The 23,825-nt window shown below is 35.7% G+C and overlaps 1 protein-coding gene across 7 annotated transcripts in view; it reads left to right on the forward strand.

Annotated features, from left to right (window-relative positions):
• The window catches only part of Fbxl20 (F-box and leucine rich repeat protein 20), a 99,166-nt gene that overhangs the window by 64,373 nt on the left and 10,968 nt on the right, over positions 1-23,825 (forward strand). For 3 of the 7 annotated variants that reach the window (XM_047545701.1, XM_047545702.1, XM_047545703.1), the window contains exons 3-9: positions 3,876-3,930; positions 7,311-7,385; positions 9,374-9,468; positions 11,160-11,228; positions 16,798-16,893; positions 18,753-18,879; positions 20,837-20,911. In XM_047545701.1, the coding sequence (XP_047401657.1) occupies positions 3,876-3,930; positions 7,311-7,385; positions 9,374-9,468; positions 11,160-11,228; positions 16,798-16,893; positions 18,753-18,879; positions 20,837-20,911 (592 nt within the window). The remainder of the gene's footprint in view (positions 1-3,875; positions 3,931-7,310; positions 7,386-9,373; positions 9,469-11,159; positions 11,229-16,797; positions 16,894-18,752; positions 18,880-20,836; positions 20,912-23,825) is intronic. The other 4 variants (XM_047545706.1, XM_047545705.1, XM_047545707.1 and 1 more) reach the window with 2 other exon arrangements.

The following is a 23,825-nucleotide window of genomic DNA, read 5'->3' on the forward strand; positions in this document are numbered from 1 at the left end:
AATAATACCTGGCACGTAACAACTCATTAAAGGACTGTGGTTCTACTACTATACTCCAACTTCACTGCTTCTTTTAACCCTCAAACAGGCTTTCATCACACATTCACTGTTTCTTTCACGTGGAATGTTCTTTTCCCTAGATCTTGACAGTTCTGTTTCCTTTGGTTATTGAGGTCTAAAATAAAATATGTACTCCTAGAAAAGGCTTTCCATGACCACTTTATCATATTACTTTGCTATTTGATTTTTATTATAGTCCTTACTTCCTAAAATTTTCTCACGTTACTTACTTTATGTCTACCCGCAGCTCCTAGACCATGATCTGCTTAACTTCAGAGATCTAAAACAATGCCTGTAGAAATATTTTCTGAATGAATATGTGAAACTCACCACCCTCTAAGTATGAATCCATTATTTTCCCTCTCTTCACACATCTGGTACTCCTTAGAGAAAGCACATATTCTACATATTCTTATTTCTGTAGATTGCCTACAGATACCTTTTTAAAATTTTTCATTTTATTATTTCACCATACTTGTTCTCTGGACTTGTTCAATGACTTTTCTGTTCCTTGCTGTTATCTTGCTGAGATCACAGGATACAAGTCAGTTACATTTACCTACTATGTTGCCCCTAGTTTAACTCTTCCAGCTCATTTATCAGTTTTAATCAGACCCTCAAATGAGCTGGGGTATACTTGGAGCATATCAAAATATATCAGATTCTAAAAAAGAAGATAAATATGTAAAAAACCATAAGGGAAGTTTTTGTAACCAATTTAGTTGCTATTCCTAGTTTTAGGTTTTTTTCTTTCTTTTTTTTTTTTTTTTGACATCATGCAGATATTTCAATGAAAAACACCTTCTGATTCAAAACTAAAAAATATTTAAAATAGTGTGATATTGGCATAAGACATACTGGCCAGTAGAATAGAATAGAGAACTCAGAAATAAATTCTCATACACATGATCAGACGACTTTTTCTTTTTTAGTTGTAGATGGACACAATACCTTTATTTTTTTCATTTATTTTTATGTAGTGCTGAGGATCAAACCCAGTGTCTCACACATGCTAGGCAAGCGCTCTACCACTGAGCTATAACCACAGCCCAGTCAGTTGATTTTTGATGAAGGTTCCAAGACCTTTTAGTGAGGAACACACAAATGATGTTGGGAAAACTTAGTATCCCCATAACAAAAGAATGAGTTGAATTAGAGATGTAGCCTAGTAGCAGAGTGCATGCTTTAGCATGTTTGAGGCTCTGGGTTCAATTCCCCATACCACCAAAAAAAAAGGGGGTTGGGGGATAAAGTTGAACTACCTTCCACCATATACAAAAATCAGCTCAGTTGATCAAAGACCAACATAAGAGCTAAAGTTATAAAAATTCTTAGAAGAAAGACAGGCACACCTGTAATCCAGGAACTTGGGAAGCTGAGGGAGGAGGATCACAGGTTCAAGACCAGTGTTAGCAATTTAGTGAGATTCTGTCAACAATATAGTGAGATCTTGTGTCTAAGTAATTAAAATGGACTAGGAATTTAGGTCAGTGGTAAAGTACCCCTGTGTTCAATCCCCAGTACCCCCCCAAAAAAATTATTAGAAGACAACAGGGGAAAAAATAAAGAAGACAACAGGGGAAAATCTGATAATTGAACTTAGCAATGATTTCTTGGATATGATACCAAAACTCAGAAAACAAAAGAAAAAAAAATAGACAAATTGAACTGTATCATAATTTTAAGAATTTGTGCATTAAAGAAGAAAATTCTGCAATGAAAATATTTGCAAATCATATGTATGATAAGGGATTATTGTCTAGAATCCATAAATAACTTTATAATAAAACAACAAACAGCCTGATTTAAAAATGGGTAAATGACTCACCAGGCATGGTGTATCACTATAACCCCAGTGACTTTGTGGAGGCTAAGACTGGAGGGTTGCAAATTCGAGACTAGACTCAGCAACTTAGCAGGACCCTACATCAGAATACAAAAAAGTAAAATAAAAACAGCTGGTGACGTAGCTGGTAAAGCACCCATGGGTTCAATTCCCAATGTTGCAAAAAAAAGTGAGGAGGGAACTGAAGTAATTCTCCAAAGCAGATATATAGATGACCAAGAAGCACATGAAAAAAGTACTAATCATTAGAGAAGTACAAATCAAAACCATAGTAAGATGTTCACACCATTAGTAACACTATTTTTAAAAAGTAGTCTTGACAAATACATGGAAAATTTAAGATCATTTATGTACTGCTGGTAGGAATTTAAAATGTTGCAACTTCTATATAAAATAGCCTGATAGTTCCTTTAAAAACTAAACATAATTAATAAATGATACAGAAGTTCTACTTCTGGATATATACCCAAAAGTATTGGAAGCAGGGACAAACAGGTATTTGTATACTCATGTTAATAGAAGTATAATTCACAGTAGCCAAAAGATTAAAGCCAACCAAGTGTCCAACAATAGATATACAAAATCTATAATAGATTGTATAGATTGTACAATAGATTGTATTCTATTGTTGTATAATAGATATACAACAATAGATATACAATGGAATAGTATTCAACCCTAAAATGGAAGTAAATTCTGATACCTGCTACAATACGGATGAATTTTGAAGACATAATGCTAAGTAAAATAAGCAAAACACAAATGATAAATGTTAAGTACCTAGAACAGTCATCTTCACAGAGCAGAAGGTTACATACTGGTTGCCAAAGACTGGGAGAGGGAGTAATGGAAAGTTACTGTTATTTGGATACAGAATTTCAGTCTGGGAAGATGAAAAATGCTTTGGATTTGGTTAGTGGGGATAGTTGTCTTAACAGTGTGAGCAAGTACTTCATGACCCTGAACTGTAATACCACATGTGTGCTCACAGGTTTTTGTTGTTGTTGCTGTTTTTTGGTACTAGGATTGAACAATGGCATTTAATGACAGCCACATTTCTAGCCCTTTTTATTTTTTATTGTGAGACAGGGTCTCTCACCAGGTTGTTTAGGGTTACCTAAGTTGCTGAGGGTGGTTTTGAACTTGTGATCCTCCTGTGTCGGCCTCCCAAGTCACTGTGGTTACAGGCATGTGCCACCACACCTGGCACACATTTTTTTTTAAAGATTGAACATATTTATAACATGCCAATGACTTTCTGTCTAATATAATTATTAACAGCATATTACAAGTTCCAAATATAACTGATAGCCTCTGATAACTAAACAACCAAATTTTGTTTTTTTAAGCTATCCTAGGGAGCTTTTCATACTTCAGGTAACTATGACATAGAAATCTAGCCCCTTTTCTCCAAACTAATGCTTCCTGATCTCCATTTTATAATACTGCAGGTGTCTGTATCAGTTAGAAATCATTTATCATTCCTCAATATGATTGAACTTGTATAGCATTTATGTACATTTTTAATAAAGAAATGACTTTTTTTTTTTTTTTTTTTTGGTACTGGGGATTGAACTCAGGGATACTTTACCACTTAGCCTCAGTCCTTTTTACTAATTTTTTGAGACACGGTCTCACTAAGTTGCTGAGGCTCCAAATTTGTAATCCTCCAACTTAGCCTCCCAAATTGGGATTAGAGGCATGCACGGCCACACCCTGCTAAAAGATTACTTTCTTCTACTATTTTATATGGGCAGTATTACCATTGTAAATTGCTCACATTTTTTCTTCCTTTTTTTTTTTTTAAGATTGATTAAGTTTTTTTTGTTTTCTTGAAAGAACTGCCCGTGTGTGTGTGTGTGTGTGTGTGTGTGTGTGTGTGTGTATGTAATCAGTTATTTAAAGGCTAAAATCAAGAGAAACTACTTTATCATGCAGTGAAGTTTGTCTCCCTCTCTTTTCTTTTTAGGATATTTTCTTTTCTGGATGTTGTTACCTTGTGTCGCTGTGCTCAGGTCTCCAGGGTAAGAATGATTGACATGGTTACAGAGAAACCTCTTCTGATACTAAGGATGGCAGCCTTTGAACTAGGCTAATCATTTATTTTAGGTGTTACTTGTATGTTGTTATGTTTGAAAGGGTTTTGTTATTCCATCTATGCCATACCCTTCCCATGTAATTCTACAATGGAATTCTATATATATTCTATACCTCTAACTCTTCTGTAAATCTTATTTACATAACATAAACAGAATATTTTCAGTGCAGAGGCATTGAACATGCACATTAAAAGGCTACCCTTGACTCAGAATTGTAATGAAATTGTGCTTTATTGTTTTCCTTGTTCATTTGATACAAACACATATACATATAAAAGATTCTCAAGCATTTAATTCTGTTATTTTACCCCCATGTTCTTTCTTTGAAAGATGATAGAATTTTTTTTAATGGTTGCAGAACAAATCACTTTATTCCTAAAGTCAGTTTCTACATTACACTTGACTTTCCATTTTTGTCAGTAAACGTTGCTGTGACAAAATGGACATACATTAATCTTATTGGCTACCACTGATATAAAGGGTAGATCTCTACTATGGAAAAATTGCTTTATGAACTACTTCTCACCACTTTTGTAATACAGATATATGATCAGTAATAAAATGAACATGTACCTACAATTGTTATCTTTTTATAAATTATACACCAGCTTTCTGTTTGTTCATTCATTTAACAAATATTTACTGAGAGCCTACTGTTTACCAGGTACTGATATGTAATATGGCTGTACTATAAAGTATTATGTTTGTCTGTGTAGGTGGGCCCAGATGTCCCTTCATACCACTAGCACCACACTTAAAAAGACAACAACAGCAAGAAGTCTTAATATAGAGAATTTCCCCTTATGTTAATTTTAATTTCTGCATCCTGAAAACCACACTTAATATGTCTGTCAGCCATTTTGGAAAGGACCATGGTGTTTGGATGATTTCTTTTTACACATTTTTATCTCCATTATTTGTGGTCCCTCTAGACATGGCCACTTACAAGTGAGTGAATTTTCCTTTCTAGTCAGAAAGGAAAGGTGAAGGTGAGGTCATCGTTGAGAAACAAAATACGCAGAACAATGTCTAAACCTGTTAGTTACATAGCCTTACCCAAGGAATGTTGACTTAAATGAGTTTTGAGTTATTGTTTTCATCTGCAGGTTCCTCTAACTTCTTAATATATGTTAACATTGAGGAAAGGAAGACACAATGTCACTTTTCATTAAATCTGGAAAATCATACATTCATAGTTGTTTTATTGTTTTTTTTTCTCCCATCCCTACTGTGTTTTGAACCCAAGGGTGTTTTACCACTAAATGACCTTCTCTCCCCTTTTTCTTTTTTTATTTTGAGCAGGGTCATGCTAAATTGTCCAGGCTGACCTCAAACTTGATTCTCCTCCCTCAGCCTCCTGAGTCACTAGAATTAATAGGCATGTGCCACCACACCTAGCATGTTCTTTTTTTTTTTTTTTTTTTGGTGCTGGGAATTGAACCCAGGGGCACTTTGCCACTGAACAACATCCCTCAGCCTTTTTCCTTTTGATTCAGGGTCTCACCAAATTGCTGAGGGTCTTACTAAATTACTGGGTCTACCTTGAATTTGTAATCCTCCTACCTCAAACTCACGTTTCAGGGATTACAGGGCCACTGTGCCAGGTTTATATTCCATTGTTTTCTATGCTTGAAGTTTTTTTTTTTTTTTTTAGTACATACTCTAGAGAGAAATCTGTCATTTATAGTTTTAGTCTGACTTCTGCATGTTTTCTGCTTGCTGGAGAAAGTAGTATCAGGAAATAAGAAATAGCATATCAATCAGAGATACATTTAGCCCAAGAATCTATTAAACATGTAACCTTTAAATATTTTATTTGTTGCTTCCCATGATTAACCACTTAAACCATTGTAAAAATGAAGCAGTAAAAAGAAAAGTAACATTAAATTTCTGAGAAAACTGCAGCTATTTCTATAATTACCACTTGTTTTCCTTCATACCCCGGACATCGCTCTTGTTGATTGTGTGACAATTACCCTAAGGCTTTTAGTATATCCAGAAATTCTTTTTTAAATTTTCAGGGAAATAGCTATAAGTATAATCAATATTAAATCCCTTTTAAAATTTGTTATGGTAAGAGATAATACTCTTAAATTTATGACTCTAATAAAGACTTTTGCGTTTTTTTTTTTGTTTTTTTTTTTTTTGCGGTGCTAGGTATTGAACCCAGGGCCTTGTGCTTGCAAGGCAAGCACTCTACCAACTGAGCTATATCCCCAGCCCCAAGACTTTTGCTTATTAACTTTTTGTTTTCATTTTGTAGTGCTGGGGATCAAACCTAAGGCTTTGCACATGCTGGGCAGGTGCTCTACCACTGTGAACTACACCACCAGCCCAAGGCTTTTATTTTTTTAATTTAACAGGGAAAGTTTTTAAAGGAAAATATAGATTTACAACAAATTAACTCCCCCTGGACTCATTTCTCCCTTTCTTGCCTTTTCTTGTTTAAGATATATGAAAATCTTAAACTTTCCACTGAAGCTGAGTGAGGTGGCCCATACCTTAAATCACAGAGACTTGAGAGGAGTCTCAGACTGGAGGTTCACAAGTAGGGCATCCTGGGCAACTTAGTAAGACCCTGTCTCAAAATAAAAAAGTGTTGGTGTTGTGAATCAGTGGTAGTACATCCCTGGGTTCAGTTCTCAGTATTGTAAAAATAAATGAATAAATAGTTAAAAATAAAATAAAACTACCACTGAATCAAGTTTGAGATGGAATAATGATTGATTGAAAAACCTACCTGACTGAACAGATTGGTAATGAGGAAAACATGAAATACAGAGAAATTATATAAAGAAATGTATAATGTTCAAGTCCCAAATCACCATGTCACAGTTTCAGATCTAACAAGTGATACTATAGATAGTTGATATGTATTAAACAGAGCAGCATTCAATGTACTGTCCCCTTCCTTTGATTTCACCCTCATCTTGTTCCCAGTTTAGGGATGGAGCAGACTTGCTTTTTATCACTTAAAATTCTGTCTCATTTTGAGAATGGAAATTGGAATCTTGCAGTTTTAAAATATCTTGTGGCTATGATGTTTATTACAACCTGCTGTTTCCCCAACTTCCCTAATTTAAGATCTTTTGTAGCCACTAGTTTCTGTACCTGCTCATTTATGATATAATCTCATTGGAGAGTAAAGCATGGATCCAGGATTAAGGCACATCTGTTGGGAGTAATGGTAGGATCTAAGGAATTTTTTTGATCCATTTCAGTTAGTTGGTTGAACTGTGAATTTAAATATTGTTTTTTCTCTTCATTTCAAGTTTTGCTTATTCTGTTTCTTTTCTTCAAAATAGGCCTGGAATGTTCTGGCTCTGGATGGCAGTAACTGGCAGCGAATTGACCTGTTTGATTTCCAGAGGGATATTGAGGTATAATTGTGTGGTGTGTTGTCCCATTTCTCTTGCTAGTAATTATGACATGGGACAGATTAGCCTCAGCTATATAAATCTTATTTTCCCTCAAGAGAGAAACTCTTGTTTTCAAACTTCATAGTAGCCTCTAAAGTTCTTCATGTTTCTTGAATATTTGAGAATAAGTGGATTATTTCACTGAAGTGATACTAAATTACTTAGAACAATTTTAGTCCTGAAATAGTACTAAAAACTTTTTGGTTTTGCAGTAGAAATGTGAACTTGTGTTTTGTGTTTGCTTGTTTTAAAGAAGTCATTTTGTATTTGTTTATTGAAGAACAAGTAGAATTATAACTTATTGGGAGATGATATTTGAATTTTTTTTTTCATTTCATTTTGTGGTACTTGGGATTAAATCTGATGCTTTACTGCTGATCTACATCTCCGATCTTTTTTATTTTTTATTTTGTGATAGTGCCTTGCTAAATTTTCAAGTCTGGCCTCAGCCTCCTGAGTAGCTGGGATTTCAGGTATAGGCCACCACACCCAGCTACACATATTTTTCTTACTTTTTAGAGGTGGGTACTGGGGATTGAACCCTGGGACAATTTACCACTGAGCTATATCCCCAGCCCTTTTTATTGTTTATTTTGAGACTAAGTTGCTTAAGTCCTCATTAAGTTGCTAAGATTGACCTTGAAATTTTGATCCTCCTTCCTGTCTCAGCCTCCTGAGCTGCTGGGATTTCAGGGGTGCATCACCATGCCTAGCAGCAATTCATATATATATATATATATATATTTTTTTTTTTGTGTGTGTGTGTGTGTGTGTGTGTGTATGTGTGTGTGTGTGTGTGTGTGTGTGTGTGTACCGGGGATTGAACCCAGGGGTACTTAATCACTGAGCCACATCCCCAGCCCTTTTTTATATTTTATTTAGAGACTTAGGCCCTTATTAAGTTGCTGAGACTGACTTTGAACCCATGATCCTCCTGCTTCAGCCTCGCAAGCTGCAGGGATTACAGGCACGTACTACCATGCCCAGCTTTATTATTCTTAAGATGTGCCTTTTGGTTCTTGGGGAACCAAAGCTAATAGTTTTTATGGAGAATGGAAAATGAATTAAACCAATATCATTCATTAAATTGTTTTTGCTAGAAACAGGTTTTTTTTTTCTCCTCTTGCTCATCCCCTACCCCCATATTTCATCTGTTAATATAACCTATTCTTTAAAATAGAAAATAAAATGACTTAAGCTCAGATTACTCTAACCTGAATTTAAACTTCTGTAGTCCTTAGTTCTCTCTTCAGAAGAACGAAATAAGAGACTCCTCATAGTGTTAAAAAGATTAAGTGAAAATCTCTCTCTCTCTCTCTCTCTCTCTCTCTCTCTCTCTCTCTCTCTCTCTGCAGAAACAAATTCTCGTAAGGGCCCACTTGAGGAATTTTTATAAACCTTACATGAACCTTCCATTATTTTCACAAGGTGCTTTTAAAATAAAACCTACAAATATTATACTGAATTGTTTTTTGCAATTCTTTGATCTTCATGGATGTTTAGATACTTAAAGCAGCACAGCTCACAGAATCACTAAGCAACCTTTTAAGTGTTCTTTGAGACTCTTGCTAAATGCAGAGTACTATAATAAATATTTTAGGAAGGATACAAAGATAAATGTAGTTGTTATCCTTTAGTAGCTGTGATTTAACCCACGTGGGCAATATTCATGCATATAGTGCCATAAGAGAACTAGAGAATACCATTCCTCAAATATAGAATACTTTACAAATTGAACAAATGAATAAAGATATAGAGTTCAAGCATGTTTCAAGTAGCTTGGTTAATCAGGAAAGTGTTCTCAAAGGAAGTCAAAATTTTCCTACTTAATTACATCTTTGAAACAAGTAGAAACTTTTTTTCTCTTATAATTTGTCAAAAATGAGCATGTATTCTTTACAAAAGCAGTCAGGATGGTCATCTTTTTGTTTACTTGTTTCTTTTTATAGGGTCGAGTAGTGGAGAATATTTCAAAACGATGTGGGGGCTTTTTACGAAAGTTAAGTCTTCGTGGGTGTCTTGGAGTAGGAGACAATGCATTAAGGTAAAAACATAACTGTTTAAAAAAAGTATGCTATTAATCTCTTTGATTCAAGTAAAGAAAAGCACGATCTTACCCAGAAAAAGCTAAAGTAGTTTTTAAATCCCTAAACTATGAAAATATATCATGTGTATATTGTTTATAGCACAGAAATATCAGAAAAGATGGGTATGGAGGCACACGCCTGTAATCCCAGTGACTTGGGAGGCTGAGGAAGAAGGATCACAAGTTCAAAGCCAGTCTCAGCAATTTAGTGAGGCCCTAACTAATTTAGGCCCTTTCTCAAAATAAAAAATACAAAATGGCTGGGGATGTGGCTCAGTGGTTAATTGCCCCTGGGTTCAGTTCCTGGTACCAAAACAAAATAATAGGTAATAGAAAATATGGTTTTAAGAAAAAAATAACAAGTACTTCCCCCCAAATGGCATATTCTCCATCATAAATGATTATTTTAGAGCCTCAAGAAAATTTATTTTGTTTTGTGAATTTTTATTTACTCAAAGATAGGATAAAATTAACTTTGGTGGCACAAAGTTCAATGTTTAAGAATATATGGTTCAGCCAGGGGTGGTGGCATATGCCTAAACTCTTAGAGACTTGGGAGTCTGAGGCAGGAGGATCCAAGTTTGATGCCAAACCAGCAATGTAGCAAGAACCTCAGCAATTTGTTGAGAACCTGTCTCAAAATTAAAAGGACTGGAAATGTAACTAAGTGGTAAAGTACCCCTGGGTTTAATCCCCAGTACAATATATATATATATATATATAGTTTGAAAAAAGCTTACTGTTGAAAATTTATTTATACTTACCAACTACTTTGTTTTATGCTGACCTGTTCTTATTCACAATACTTCTGACGAGAGATGGGTGGGTTTTTTCCCTCCATCCTACAACCAATTCTCTGGTTCTCTAGACAACTGAATATCCTGTGATTCAGTTCAATGCTAACCCTAACCACCCAGAATTAGCTCAGACCCTACAAGCTAAGGACTCAGTGCAAAGAACTGCCTCTATTTCAGATAACAGTTTCAGTCTCATATTGCTATGTACTTCTGATCAGTGGGCTATAAATCAGGAGTTACCGTGGTCCCCTCCTCATGTTTGGTAATGTGCTAGAATGGTTCATACAACTCAGAAAGGTGCTTTATTACTGTTACCATTGTAAAGAATACAGATGAATAGCCAGATGAAGAGGTTCATGGAACAAAATTTAGAAAGGTCCCAAGTACAGGAACTTCTGTCCCTATAGTTGAGACATAAACCAACATGTGATTTATGGTTGTGTTCACCAACCCAGAAATTCTCGAATCCCCATTATTTAGGGGTTTCTATGAAGGCTGCATTATTGTAGGCATAGTTGGAAGACCAAATATTATAGCAAAAGATACTCCTGGGCTGGGGAGATAGCTCAGTTGGTAGAGTGCTCGCCTTATAAGCACAAGGCCCTGGGTTCAATCCCCAGCACCGCAAAAAAAAAAAAAAGATACTCCTGTCCTTTATCACTCAGAAAATTACAAGGGTCTTAAGAGTTCTATGCCAGGAAGAAGGGTTGAAGACCAAATATTTATTTCTCATATTACAGTATCACTGGTACCAGCAATCAGTATTACCAATAACAATATCTTTTTTTTTTTATGCTTGGCATTTTGCCCATTCATTTGAAACTTGTCATTTTTTTTTTTCTTCCTGTAAAGGACCTTTGCTCAGAACTGTAGGAACATTGAAGTACTAAATCTAAATGGGTGTACAAAGACTACAGACGCGTAAGTATTACATGTTTTAGAAGGTTATGTCATTGTCCATATGTCTGGGCTATATCAACCTAACCCATCATGTCCCATCATTTCATTCATGAAACACCTAAAAAACTTAAGTTGAGCAACAAACATACCACCTATGATAACCTTAAAATAAACAAATATATTTTTTAGAGTTTTATTCTTTTGAGAAAATTAGTGATAATATTCATTAGTATTAATATTATTAATATTATTAATGACAGTAAGTTTTGTAATAAGCTCTAGATTATTATTTACAACCTATTTTGATGCACCTATATCAATTTCATTGAAAAATTTGCAGAATTGAAAACTTGGGATTAGTGGGTAAATGAAGATTAATAAATATATTTAGCAACTTTCATCTTGGTTGTATAAAGGAAAAGTATTTTAAAAGAAAAAAGTGACATGAAAGTAGAAGTAGAATAATAAGCTTATCTTGAAATCCTGTCTTTGATATTTAAAATAAAACTTAAAATTTATAGTTGGGCTGAGGTACGTGTAGCTCAGTATGTGGGGGCCCTAGGTTTGTTACTCAGCACCACAAAAGAAAAAATCGTAATCATTGTTGATGGAGGGATAATAATTAAAGACCACAGTAAACAAATAATTCTATGAAAAGATTAAACTCTTCAACACAGGACTGAACAGTTTGTTAATTAGTATTGAGAGCAATTATTAAAAGAAAGAAAATGAGTCACTAAATGTGCTGTGTCACAATATAAAAGAAATTAAACGTGGCCGGGGATATGGCTCAGCTGGTAGAGTGCTTGCCTTGCATGCACAAGGCCCTGGGCTTAATCCCCAGCACCGTAAGTAAGCAAGTAAGTAAATAAGTAAATAAGTAAGTAAATAAATAAATAAATAAAATCCTTCTTCACTGAGATGCTTACATTCAGACATTAGATATAAAAGGTAGACATTAAAAAATTCAATGCAAGGATATACATTGGTAATAATGAATCAAATAACATGTAAATAGTGAGGAAACTGTTGCCCATTGTAGAGGAAAGTGAAGCCATTAAAGAAGCATGTTTACACAGAGAAGGATAAGGGTTGTTGATGGAGTTCTTATTCAAAAAGTCCTCATGAAAAAGATGGGGTCTTTGGAATTATTTGAATGAAAGCAGAAGACCCAAGAACAGAGTACACATTTTTTTATTTCCTTTGTTAAAGTCACAACGTTGTTAACTTTTGATGTAGAAAATAGAGGGGAGGGCTGGGGAGATAGCTCAGTTGGTAGAGTGCTCGCCTTGCAAGCACAAGGCCCTGGGTTCCATCCCCAGCACCGCAAAAAAAAAAAAAGAAAATAGGGGGAGGATATAACTCAGTGATAGAGAACTTGCCTAATATGTATAAAGCCTGTGTTCCATCCCTAGTAAAAAAAAGAATTATTGTAGTAAATATTATTTCTGTAGATTGATTTGAAAACCTTTAATAGGAGAAACAATATACTAACTCCTTCCCCCACTCTTCTTTATATAATAAGATATAACTATAATATGTAATTGATACTTTTTTCCCCTAGGAATCTATCTTATCCAAAAGCCATATTGGCAGAAAATACATATGTACAAGGCTATAATGAATAGAATAAAAATATTTACTGTTTGTAATAATGAATACTGCTAATTTTTTTATTTGTGTTTTCAAGGACTGGGGAAATAGCTAAGTTGGTAGAGTGCTTGCCTTGCAATCATAAACAAGGCCCTGGGTTTGATCCCCAGTACTGCAAAAAAATAAATAAATAAAAAATAAATAAAAATAAAAATGGAAATACCAACCAAAAACTAATAAAATAGAGCCAGGAGCAGTGGCGCATGCCTGTAATCCCAGCTGCTGGAGAGGCTGAGGCAGGAGGATCACAAGTTCAAGGCCAGACTCAGCAATTTAGTGAGACCCCCACCTCAAAATAGAAAGGGCTGAGGATGTGGCTCAGTGGTAAGCACCCCTGGGTTCAATTACCAGTACCCAAAAAGGAAAGGAAAAAAAAAAACAAAAAAAACCCTCAAGCAGGAATGAAGGTAAAGTTTTAAAAAGTTTAAATACTTTACCCAAAAGACAGAAATTAAAAGAAATATGACAGACTATCATGAATAATAATTAGGCAGTATAGATGAAATGAACAAATTCCTGGAAGACATAATTTGCCAAAACTGGCTCAGGAAAAAAAAAAAATGCATATTCTGGAATAGGCTTATAACATGTAAATTCAGTGAGTGATTTAAAACTGTCCTAACAAGGAAGAACCCAAACCTACTGGTTTTTACTGGTGATTTTACTGGTGAATTGCATCAGCTGGTTTGTGTGTGTGTGTGACAGAGAGAGAGAGAGAAAGACTGGGGTTTGAACTGGGGGCACTCTTATCACTGAGTGAGTTCTCCAACCCTTTTGTATTTTGAGATAGGGTCTCATTAAGTTGGCCAGGCTGGCCTGGAAGTTACCATCCTTTACCTTAGTCTTCTGAGTTGCTGGCATTATAGCGCCTGGCATTCCTCTCTTGTTTGAATGAGTTTATTGAGGATTGGCATATCTTCTTTAAACAGCTGATGGCCTGTGCAGAGTGATACACAGAGACTGAAGTCAGGAGGATCACAAGTTCAAGTCCAGCCTCAGCAATTTAGTGAGACTCTGAGCAACTTAGTGAGACTGTCTCATAATAAAAAATTTAGAAAGTACTTGGGGATAATGTAGCTCAGTGATAAAGCACCCCTGGGTTCAATCCCTGACACCTCTCCCGCAAAAAAAGGATTTTGGATAATAACTAAGCAGAATTTATCCCAGAAATAGGACCAAATAAATATTTTAATCTTCCTGACCCATGTAATATGTTAAAACTATGTCAAATACAATTGTAAAATCAGCCATAGACAATACATAAATAAGCACAGCTGTGTGTTCCAATAAAACTATTTCTGGGTGTTTTCCTTTTTTCTTTTTTTTAAATATGGTTCTTTTTTTCATCTTTTCTCTTTTGGAACTGCAGATTGAATCCAGGGTTTTGTGAATGTGAAGGAAATACTTTGCTGCTAAGCTACATCCCAGCCCTTTTTCTTAGTATTTAAGATTTGGATTTCACATAATTTTCACATATCACAAAGTGGTGTTTTCTTTCGACTTTTTTTCAACCATTTAAAAAATGTAAGAACTATTCTTGGTTTGTGAGCCATATAAAAATAGGCTGCAGGAATGATTTGGCCATCATTGAGCCATAGTTTGCTTACCTCTGGAGTAAAGGACAAAAATAACATGATCATCTCAGTGTTTGATGGCCTCCAAATAATCTACACTTCTTGGTATTTAAACCCTTGTGTAATCCTTTCCCCTTGAAAGTTAACTAACCATAGTGACTCATTTCTAACAATAGAATACTGCAAGAGAGATTGGATGATACTTTTGAGATTAGGTTACAAAAAGATTACCATCCTGCTCTGCTTTCTCTTGGGGTTCTGGCTATCAGAGAAGCAAGCTGCCCTGTTATGGTACCTTTGTGGAGAGGCCTATGTGACTAGGAACTAATATTTCCAGCTAATAGTTAGCAAGGACCTGAAATCTATCAAAAATCGAGAATAAGCTGGACTGGGTCCCTGAAGTCTGTTAACAAACACCTAAATGAGCTTAGAAGGGATCTAAACCCAGTTAATCTTTGAGATAATTGCATCCAATGTACAACACCTTGATTGCAGTCTTGTCAGAAATCCTAAATCAGATGAGCCCTGCTAAATTGCCTTTATTCCTGACCACAAAAACTGAATAACACACTTATTGTCTTAAGTGAATTGTTGTAGAATAGTTGATCACACAAAATAGGTAACTATTTATTATTACATACAGAGAGCATATCACAACATCCAACATCCATTCATGGTAAAAACAATTCCAAACCAGGCACAGTAGTACATGCCTATAATCCCAGTGGCTTGGGAGGCTAAGGCAGGAGGATGGGGAGCCAGCCTCAGCAAAAGTCAAAAGCACCAAATACAAAATAGAGCTGTGGATGTGAATTCAGTGATCAAGTGCCCCTGAGTTCAATCCCCAGTACCCACCCCCAAAAAAAAAAAAATCCAAGGAAATTCTCTCAACCCAGTCAAAGGAGTCTGTGAAAAACTCACTGCTAACATCCTGCTTAATGGGTAAAAAAACTGAATGTTTTCTTACTAAAGTCAAGAATAATCACTATACTTTTTTTGGTGCTCGGGATTGAACCCAGAGCCTCTCACATTCTCTACCACTGAGTTACATCCCCAGCCCAACCATTCTTTCTGTTCAGCATTGTACTGGAGGATCTAGCCAGTACAGTAAGTTTTTTTTTTTTTAATGCATATTGATAGGAAAGAATAGAGTAAAACTTTGTTTATAGGTAACATAATTTATAATTCTATATGTAAAAAATTATAAGGAAACCACCAAAAGATGTTTTAATTCATAAACAAGATAACAGGCTCATTAAATACAAGATCAATATACAAAAAAAAATTGTTTCTATACATTAGCAACAAGCAATCCAAACATGAAATAAAGAATTCCAGGTGTGGTGGCACGTGCCTATAGTCTGAGTGACTCAGGAGACTGACACAGGAGGATCTCAAATTTGAGACCAGCAATTTGAGACCCTGTCTCAAAATGAAAAATGAAAAAGGATGGGTATGTACTCAGTGGTAGAGCACCCCTGGCTTGGATCCCAGTACCACACAAAGAAAAAGAGAAAAGTGAACAATAAAAAAGTACTAAAGTATTTACAGGTGAAATAATATGTCTGGTATTTGCATTAAATACTGGAGCAAAAAAGGAGGGGGAGTAAATAAAATAAAAATACTGGAATTTTGTGTGTGTGTGTGTGTGTGTGTGTGTGTGTGTGTTGATGGGGATTGAACCCAGGGCCTTGTGCATGCGAGGCAAGCTACCAACCGAGCTTTATCCCCAGCCCTGGCATTTTTTTAATGTAAAAAAGGCATGAGGATGTAGCTTAGTGTTAGAGGGCTTGCCAAGCAGGCGTGAGGCCCTGGATTCAGTCTAAGACTGCTAAATAATTCACAAAGGATAACTTCTTTTGACCTACCCAATGTAGTTCATTTTTATATACCTTGCAAAAATCCACTTCTTTCCTTACTGCCATATCTCAGTAGATGTTTAAGTAAAAGAGCAGAGGCAAAGCTTTTGGACCTCATATTTGACCATATATAGCAGAAACTTGTTAGCATTCTGCTGTTTCTGAATCTGCAGAGTACACATAGATCTCTTACAGTTCACATAAATATTTTGCTGTTAATAGCTATTGATATTTCCAAATGTAAATGAAGCACCTTCTTCCTCTGATGCAAATTCTCTTATACAACATAGTCCTTTTTTGTGAATGGTATCTGCCTCTTCTTCAGTGGGAAAGATTTCAATATTTATAACTGCTTTTTGGAAGGTATGGAAATTTTACAGTTCTGATATATTTTATATATCACACATGCACGTGTGTGCATTGTATATTTACTGAGAAATGCGTATGATTCAGTAAAGATGTGTTATTTTATTTATTCATTATTTCTCTTTTCTCCATTTTTAGTACATGTACTAGCCTCAGCAAGTTCTGTTCCAAACTCAGGCACCTTGACTTGGCTTCCTGTACATCAATAACAAACATGTCTCTCAAAGCTCTGAGGTAAATTTCTTATAATAAGCATGTTCATTAAGAAATAATTTCTTGGGCTGGGGATAGAGCTCAGATGGTAGAATGCTTGCCTTGCAAGCACAAGGCCCTGGGTTCTAACCCCAGCACCACAAAAAAAAAAAAAAAAAAAAAAAAAGAAAGAAAGAAAGAAATAATTTCTTAGAAAATAACTGAGATGAAATTGGAATTGAAGGTAACTATGTTTTATTCATATATACTATAGTTCCAAATAGGTCTTTTATTTTACCACTTTTCCCAAATTTTAATTACAGGTATATTCAAGTGAAATGACTAGGGGTAGCTAGGATTTCTGAACAGAGTAGCATAGAACAGTTTTAAAGTATTGGATTTTTATAAAGGCTTACTTTTAAAAAAAGAAAAGAAAATGGCCTATGTTATTATAGCTTAATGATTAAAATATGGTTCTAGAAATAGGATATTTACCAGGTACTTTGGGTGAACACAGTCCTTCTGAACTTTTCCTTGTTATCTCATAGCATTGTTATTAGGATTCAACAAGATAATATTAGGCTAAACTATAAAAAGTTGTGCCAATGATAGTCAGCAGTTTTTATTTTATAAAAATAACTTCAAGGCAAGCATGGTGGTATGCACCTATAATCACAGGTACTTGGAGGAGGCTGAGGCAGGCAAGTTCAAGGCCAGACTGGGCAACTTAGTGAGACCCTCTCTCAAAATAGAAAAATTAAAAGGACTGGGGGTATAGCTCTCTGGTAAAGTGCCCCTAGTTTCAGTTTCCAGTACTGCAAAAATAAAAATGTGACTCCTTTTAGATTTTTCTTGTGAATATTGAGCAACATACATATTCAAGACTATTTGCCAGGTAGGGTAATGAGTATGACAATATTTATAAAATGTTTTCATATAAATGATCTCATTTACTTGAAAGCCTTGTGAAGTATATAGAACAGACATTTACAGATTAAAATATATATATATGTATAAAGTTGACAAAAGCCAAGGACTGTTAATGCAACTATGAGAGAAAACTGAATAAGATGTTGTTGCTCAAATAGGAGATAAAGACTTCTAAATGTGTATCATATTACTATGTAATAAGTTTATGATAGGAGTGAGTACCTCAATTTTGGAAGAACATAGAAAGGACTATGGCTAATCTTGGACCAAGAGGTTTAGATAGGCTTCCTAAAGTGACTTCTGTGGAGTCAAAGTATTATGTTGAAAAATGAACTTGAACCTGAATCTCCTGTCTTTATTTTCTGGATCTTTTTGGTAGGCAGGAATATTTAAAAGTTTGTGGATTTTGGGGGCGTGACTCAGTGGTAGAGCACTTATGTAGCATGCGTGAAGCCCTGGGTTCAGTCCCTAGCGCTGGTGGGGAGGGAGGACTTTTGTAAAAGTTATGCAGTGTTCAGTGTTTCTGAAGAAGATGTGCAGTTCTTTCAAGGTCCAAATGTGAAACTAAACTGATAAGGGCAGAAGAGATCAAGATGAAGCTAAAGACAGAAATTCAATACAATATACACTAACTTCAGTCTGCTGGAAAAAATATTGCATAAATGTCCCAGATAAGGAAATATACAGAGCCTTTGCAATTTTTTTTAACTAAAAGTTTAAAAGTTCTCATTGTTACTTGATGGAAAACCTGGGTTTGAATCTGAACTTTTAATGACTCTATAAACTTGAACAAATCAATTTCCATATCCTATCTATAGTCAAAAAAGAATACTGTGCTTTTGTAGTTGTTAAAACTGGATTTGAGGTGACCTTGTTGTTGATAAAAGTTCCACATGAACATCGCAAAAATGAGACCAGTGCCTTTGGAATTGGATGTAGTGATATGCTGTCTCATTTTGTTTTATTCTAAGTGAGGGGTGTCCACTGTTGGAGCAGTTGAACATTTCCTGGTGTGACCAAGTAACCAAGGATGGCATTCAAGCACTAGTAAGAGGCTGTGGGGGTCTCAAGGCCTTATTCTTAAAAGGCTGCACACAGGTAATATTCCATGTAATGCTTATAAAAATCAGAGGAACCATGAGCTTTTTGTAGTCATGACCAAGACGTTTGTCTTGAGGGAAATGTGAGTTGTGTGTATTTTTTAAGATTTTTTTTTTAGTTGTCTATGGACCTTTATTTTATTTATTTTTATGTGGTGCTAAGAATTGAACCCAGTGCCTCACACATGCCAGGCAAGCACTCTACCACTGAGCTATAACCCCAGCCCCATTTGTGTATATTTTTGACCCAAAGATTTTTTTTTTTTTTTTTTTTGGTGGTGCTGGGGATTGAACCCAGGGTCTTGTGCTTGTGAGGCAAGCACTCTACCAACTGAGATATATTCCCAGCCTCAACCCAAAGATATTGCTTATCAAAGATAAAATATTTTCCTAAAATCAAAGAATGAGAAGAATTAACATCTGACCAAAAATAAATTGCAGCAGGGTCAGAGTGGGGTGACAGACTAACACTGAAGGTGTACCATAGACAAGAAGGGTTTCATGCAATTTAATCTGTACCAGAAAGTAAGTTTCTTTACTGCCTAATACTTCAAACCAGTTAGGCAAGTGAAACAGTCCTAGAAATTTTCTCTTGTTTAACCACCAGCCCATCTTTTTAAATATGCCAAGTATGTAGCAACCTGCATTTTATAGTGTTGATACTTACGCCCTCCCAGTCACATCACAAATTCAACATATTTTGTCATTAAAAATTTTATAGTCTTGGGGCTTGGAATGTTGTTCAGCAATAGCTTGCTTGCCTAGTGTGCATAAGGTCCTGTGTTCAATCCCCAGTACTACCAAAAAAAAAAAAATGCAGTCTTGCCAGGCACCGTGGCATTCACCTGTAATCCCAGCTACTTTGAAGGCTGAGGCAGGGAAGGTTGAAAATTGAGGCCAGCCTAGGCAATTTATTGAGACCCCGTCTCAAAAGAAATAGGAAAAAGACAGGATATAACTCAATGGTAGAGTGCTCCAGGGTTTGGTGCCCAGTACCACCTATAAAAATCAAAACACTTTTTTTTTTTTTTTTTTTTAACAATCTTAGTGTTTTACAGTGAGGAAAGGAAAGGAATTGGCCAAATAGCACCTAATGATCAAGAATGGATTTAAACCTGGCATGGTGGCACATGCCTGTAATCCCAGCTGCTTGGGAGCCTGAGACAGGAAAAGAGTCTGAGACTAACCTGGGCAACTTAATGAGACCTTATTTCAAAAGGGAAAGAAAAAAAAAGTGAATTTAAATGTGACTGATAAAGTAGGACTTGTCTCTGTCTTATTTTATTAATGGTATGAAATCCATACTTTGGATTCCATTAAAAATTCCCTCATTCTTTTACCATGATAGGAGGAATTTTGTTGTTCGAAATTGAGCTTTGGATGTATGACTGCCTTAAAACAACAGCTTGAGCTTCTAGTTATTTATGGAATCCTGAAAAATATTGATTGGAATGCATCATTATGATCAATTACTTACCATCTGTTCTCAGCACTGTAAGCATGCCACTGATTTTCCAGCAACAGATAAACATGATGGATTCCTTTCTTGGCTTTCTATCCCCAAAATTTGTTTTTAAAAATCTTTATAGGTGGTATAGAAGTGTGAAAATCATTTTAGCTTGTTAATCCCTCTGCAAAGTACTATGAAGTACATTTAATTTATTAGAAGTAAAATCCATAAGCACTAAGCAATTTTTATTTCATCTTTTCCTTGGTTTGATGATAATAATGTGAAGTTGAGGTGGTAAGAAATAATTTTTGAAAATACTGATAACTCTACTACTAATAGGAATTACTTTGTTATGTGATCATAGTTTTATTATTTCTGGTTCATTTTTCCTTTGGAACTTGGGTCACTATATTGAGAATGTATTGATGAATGTGTACATTCTTAAATCTTTCTCCTTTGAAACAATGTTAATAATAATTTTTTCTTGTTTTTTTAATCTTTTTAGCTAGAAGATGAAGCTCTCAAGTACATAGGTGCACACTGTCCTGAACTGGTGACTTTGAACTTACAGACATGCTTAGTAAGCATCCTTTCCTACAATGCTTCTGTGTTAGTAATTCCTTTCAGTAATATTGTTAAGAATTTCATCAATACCAGTGATTTTTTCCATTACAACCCAAGGGATGCAGTAAACACAAAGATGACTCTTATCTACTTAAGAAAAACTGTTTATTATTAAAAGTAAACTTCAGTATTAAAAATTTATAGTCACACTTTATAACTAATTATTATGTATTAGTGGGTTACACGTGTGGGAAAACACTGACCTAAAACTGACAAACAAGCTAGGTGCAGTGGCAAAGGCCTGTAATCCCAGCTACTCAGGAAACTGAGGCAGGAGGATTACAAATTTGAGGTCAGCTTGAGCAATTTAGTGAGATCCTGTCTTAAAATAAAGAGAGCTAGAGATGTATCTCAGTGGTGAAGTGCCCCTGGGTTCAATCCCCAGTACCAGGAAAAAATAAAAAATAAAAGTTGGCAATCAGTATGTATCCTTTAAATAATTTTTAGGTAATGTCTATATTTGGCACTTTGGCTTGTTCACACGATCAACCTTTTTTTTTTTTTTTTTTTTGGGGGGGGGTGCTGGGGATCAAACCCAGGGCCTTGTGCTTACAAGGCAAGCACTCTACCAACTGAGCTATCTCCCCAGCCCCACGATCAATCTTTTTGTGTCTACCACAAAACACCTAAATTTTACTTAAATAATTGCTGAAACTATTCAGGGACCTAGAACATTGACAATATACTTTAGCTTTTCTCTCTTGGCTGAAAATTTACACATTTATGTTACCTTGGAACAGAAGCCCCTCATAGCAAAGAAAGCAGTTGATAAGGGTTTTCCTTGTGTGTGCTTCTGCTTGTTATATTCTCTCCTTCTTGTCTGATTACGCGTGGAACTTGAAAGTGGTTGTTTATAGGTGATGTTTAAAGGACTACATTGTATGCATTTTAAGCTACCCACCCTTCCACCTTTGAGGAAAGGTACTGATAAGGATCTACTTTGCTCCTAGAAATTGGCTTAAAAGAATGATATCCCTATCTTGTTTTGTTTTGTTGAGTGGGGTCTTACTATGTTGCCCAGGCTGGTCTTGAACTCCTGAGCCCAAGTGATCTTCCCACTTCAGCCTGCCAAATGCTCATACTAGAGGGATACACAACCATACCAACTTTCCTTGTTTTAATTCTGACCATCTGCCTGGAATGGTGACTTGGGAAGCTGAGGCAGGAGGGTGGCAAGTTTGAAGCCAACCTCAGCAGCTTAATTCTGACCATTATTTATAGTGTGTGTGTGTGTGTGTGTGTGTGTGTGTGTGTGTATCATTCTGATAGCCATAGTTGCTAACTATCAGAATTTGCCTAAGTTCATTTATAAAGCTAAAATGTTTACCCTGAGAGAGTAAGCACAACAGTTATAAACATGGTACTATCATTTTAGAGTTCTAGAGGAAAACTGTCCTGTTTTGCCCAAAACATGACTAAAGTACAGTCTTTGACTTTTCGCCTTTCTTGGCTAATTTGAAAACAAAAGTTGGGCCAAGCATGATGGCACAGTCCTGTAATCCCAGTGACTGGGGAAACTGAGGCAGGACGATTACAGGTTCAGAGCCTGCCTCAGCAACTTAATGAGGTCCTAAGAAACTTGGCAAGACCTGTCTGAAAATTTTTAAAAAATGGAAAAAAGGGGTTGGGGATATAGCTTAGTGGTTAAGTGCTCCTAGATTCAATCCCTAGTAATAATAATAGTAATAGCAATAATAGTTGGCTAAATTTTACTGTTTTATTTTATTTACTTATTGCTGGTGATGGAACCTAGGGGCGCTTAACCACTATTTTTAAATTTTGAGACAAGGTCTCACTGAATTGCTTAGGGCCTCACTTAGTTGCTGAGGCTGGCTTTGAACTCACAATCCTCCTGCCTCAGCTTCCCAAGTTACTGAGATCGCAGGTATGTGCCACCACACCTGGCAAATTTTACTATTTTTAAAATTTTAGTTAAGGTACAGGCAATGCGATTTTCCTCACTACTGCCATATAGACTTTTTTCTCTTAAGAGATGGTTTTACTGTGTTGCCGAGCCTGGCCCCGATTCCTTGCAGACGATTGATGCTCCTCAGACTCTTGATTATCTGGGTCTTTGGCATAAACCACCACGCCCAGTTAGACTTTAAAACATAGGAAGAAAGGGGCAGCACAGTCCTACAAATACTTGCTTATATTGTATGTCACAAATTTCATTGTCCTACTGAATCTACATGTTTGATTCCTGCTTGTCTAGTGATAATGATGCATCATATCATTTGTATAGCACTTTTTCAGGGACTTTCACCTATATATAGATCTGATTATTTTATACTGATGACAAATTGTGTATCTGCCTTGGCATCCCTTTTTTTTTTTTTACCCCAGTACTGGAGATTGAACCAAGGGATACTTTACCAATGAAATGCATCCCCAATATTTTGAAACAGAATCTCATGTTGCTTAGGGCATGCTAACTTGCCCAGGCTAGCCTCAAACTTTCAATCCTTTTGCCCCCATCTCCCCAGTAGCTGGAATTATAGTGTGTGCCACTACACCTAGCTCTTTTTTACTTTTTTATTTTGAGACAGTATCTCACAGAGTTGCCTAGGCTGGCCTTGAACTTGGAATCCTCTTGCCTCAGGCTTTTGAGTCTCTGAGATTATAGGCATGTGCCACCAGGCCTAGCAACATCCAGATTTTTTATCTGTATTTGTTTTGTTTGCATGATATTGAGAAGATGCTTATTTAAATGGTGTATATTAAAAGTTGGGTTTTTATTTTTATTACTTTTTGCTATTGTCCTTGCTGTTTAACAACATTGCTTGATTCAATAGTGATGGCAGTGGAGCTTTATTTTAGGCCTACACAGAATTAGGGAATCTGACAAGACAAATTGAAGTGCTGATAGA

This window comes from Sciurus carolinensis, chromosome 3 (genome assembly GCF_902686445.1).
Source record: "Sciurus carolinensis chromosome 3, mSciCar1.2, whole genome shotgun sequence".
Lineage (NCBI taxonomy): Eukaryota > Metazoa > Chordata > Mammalia > Rodentia > Sciuridae > Sciurus > Sciurus carolinensis.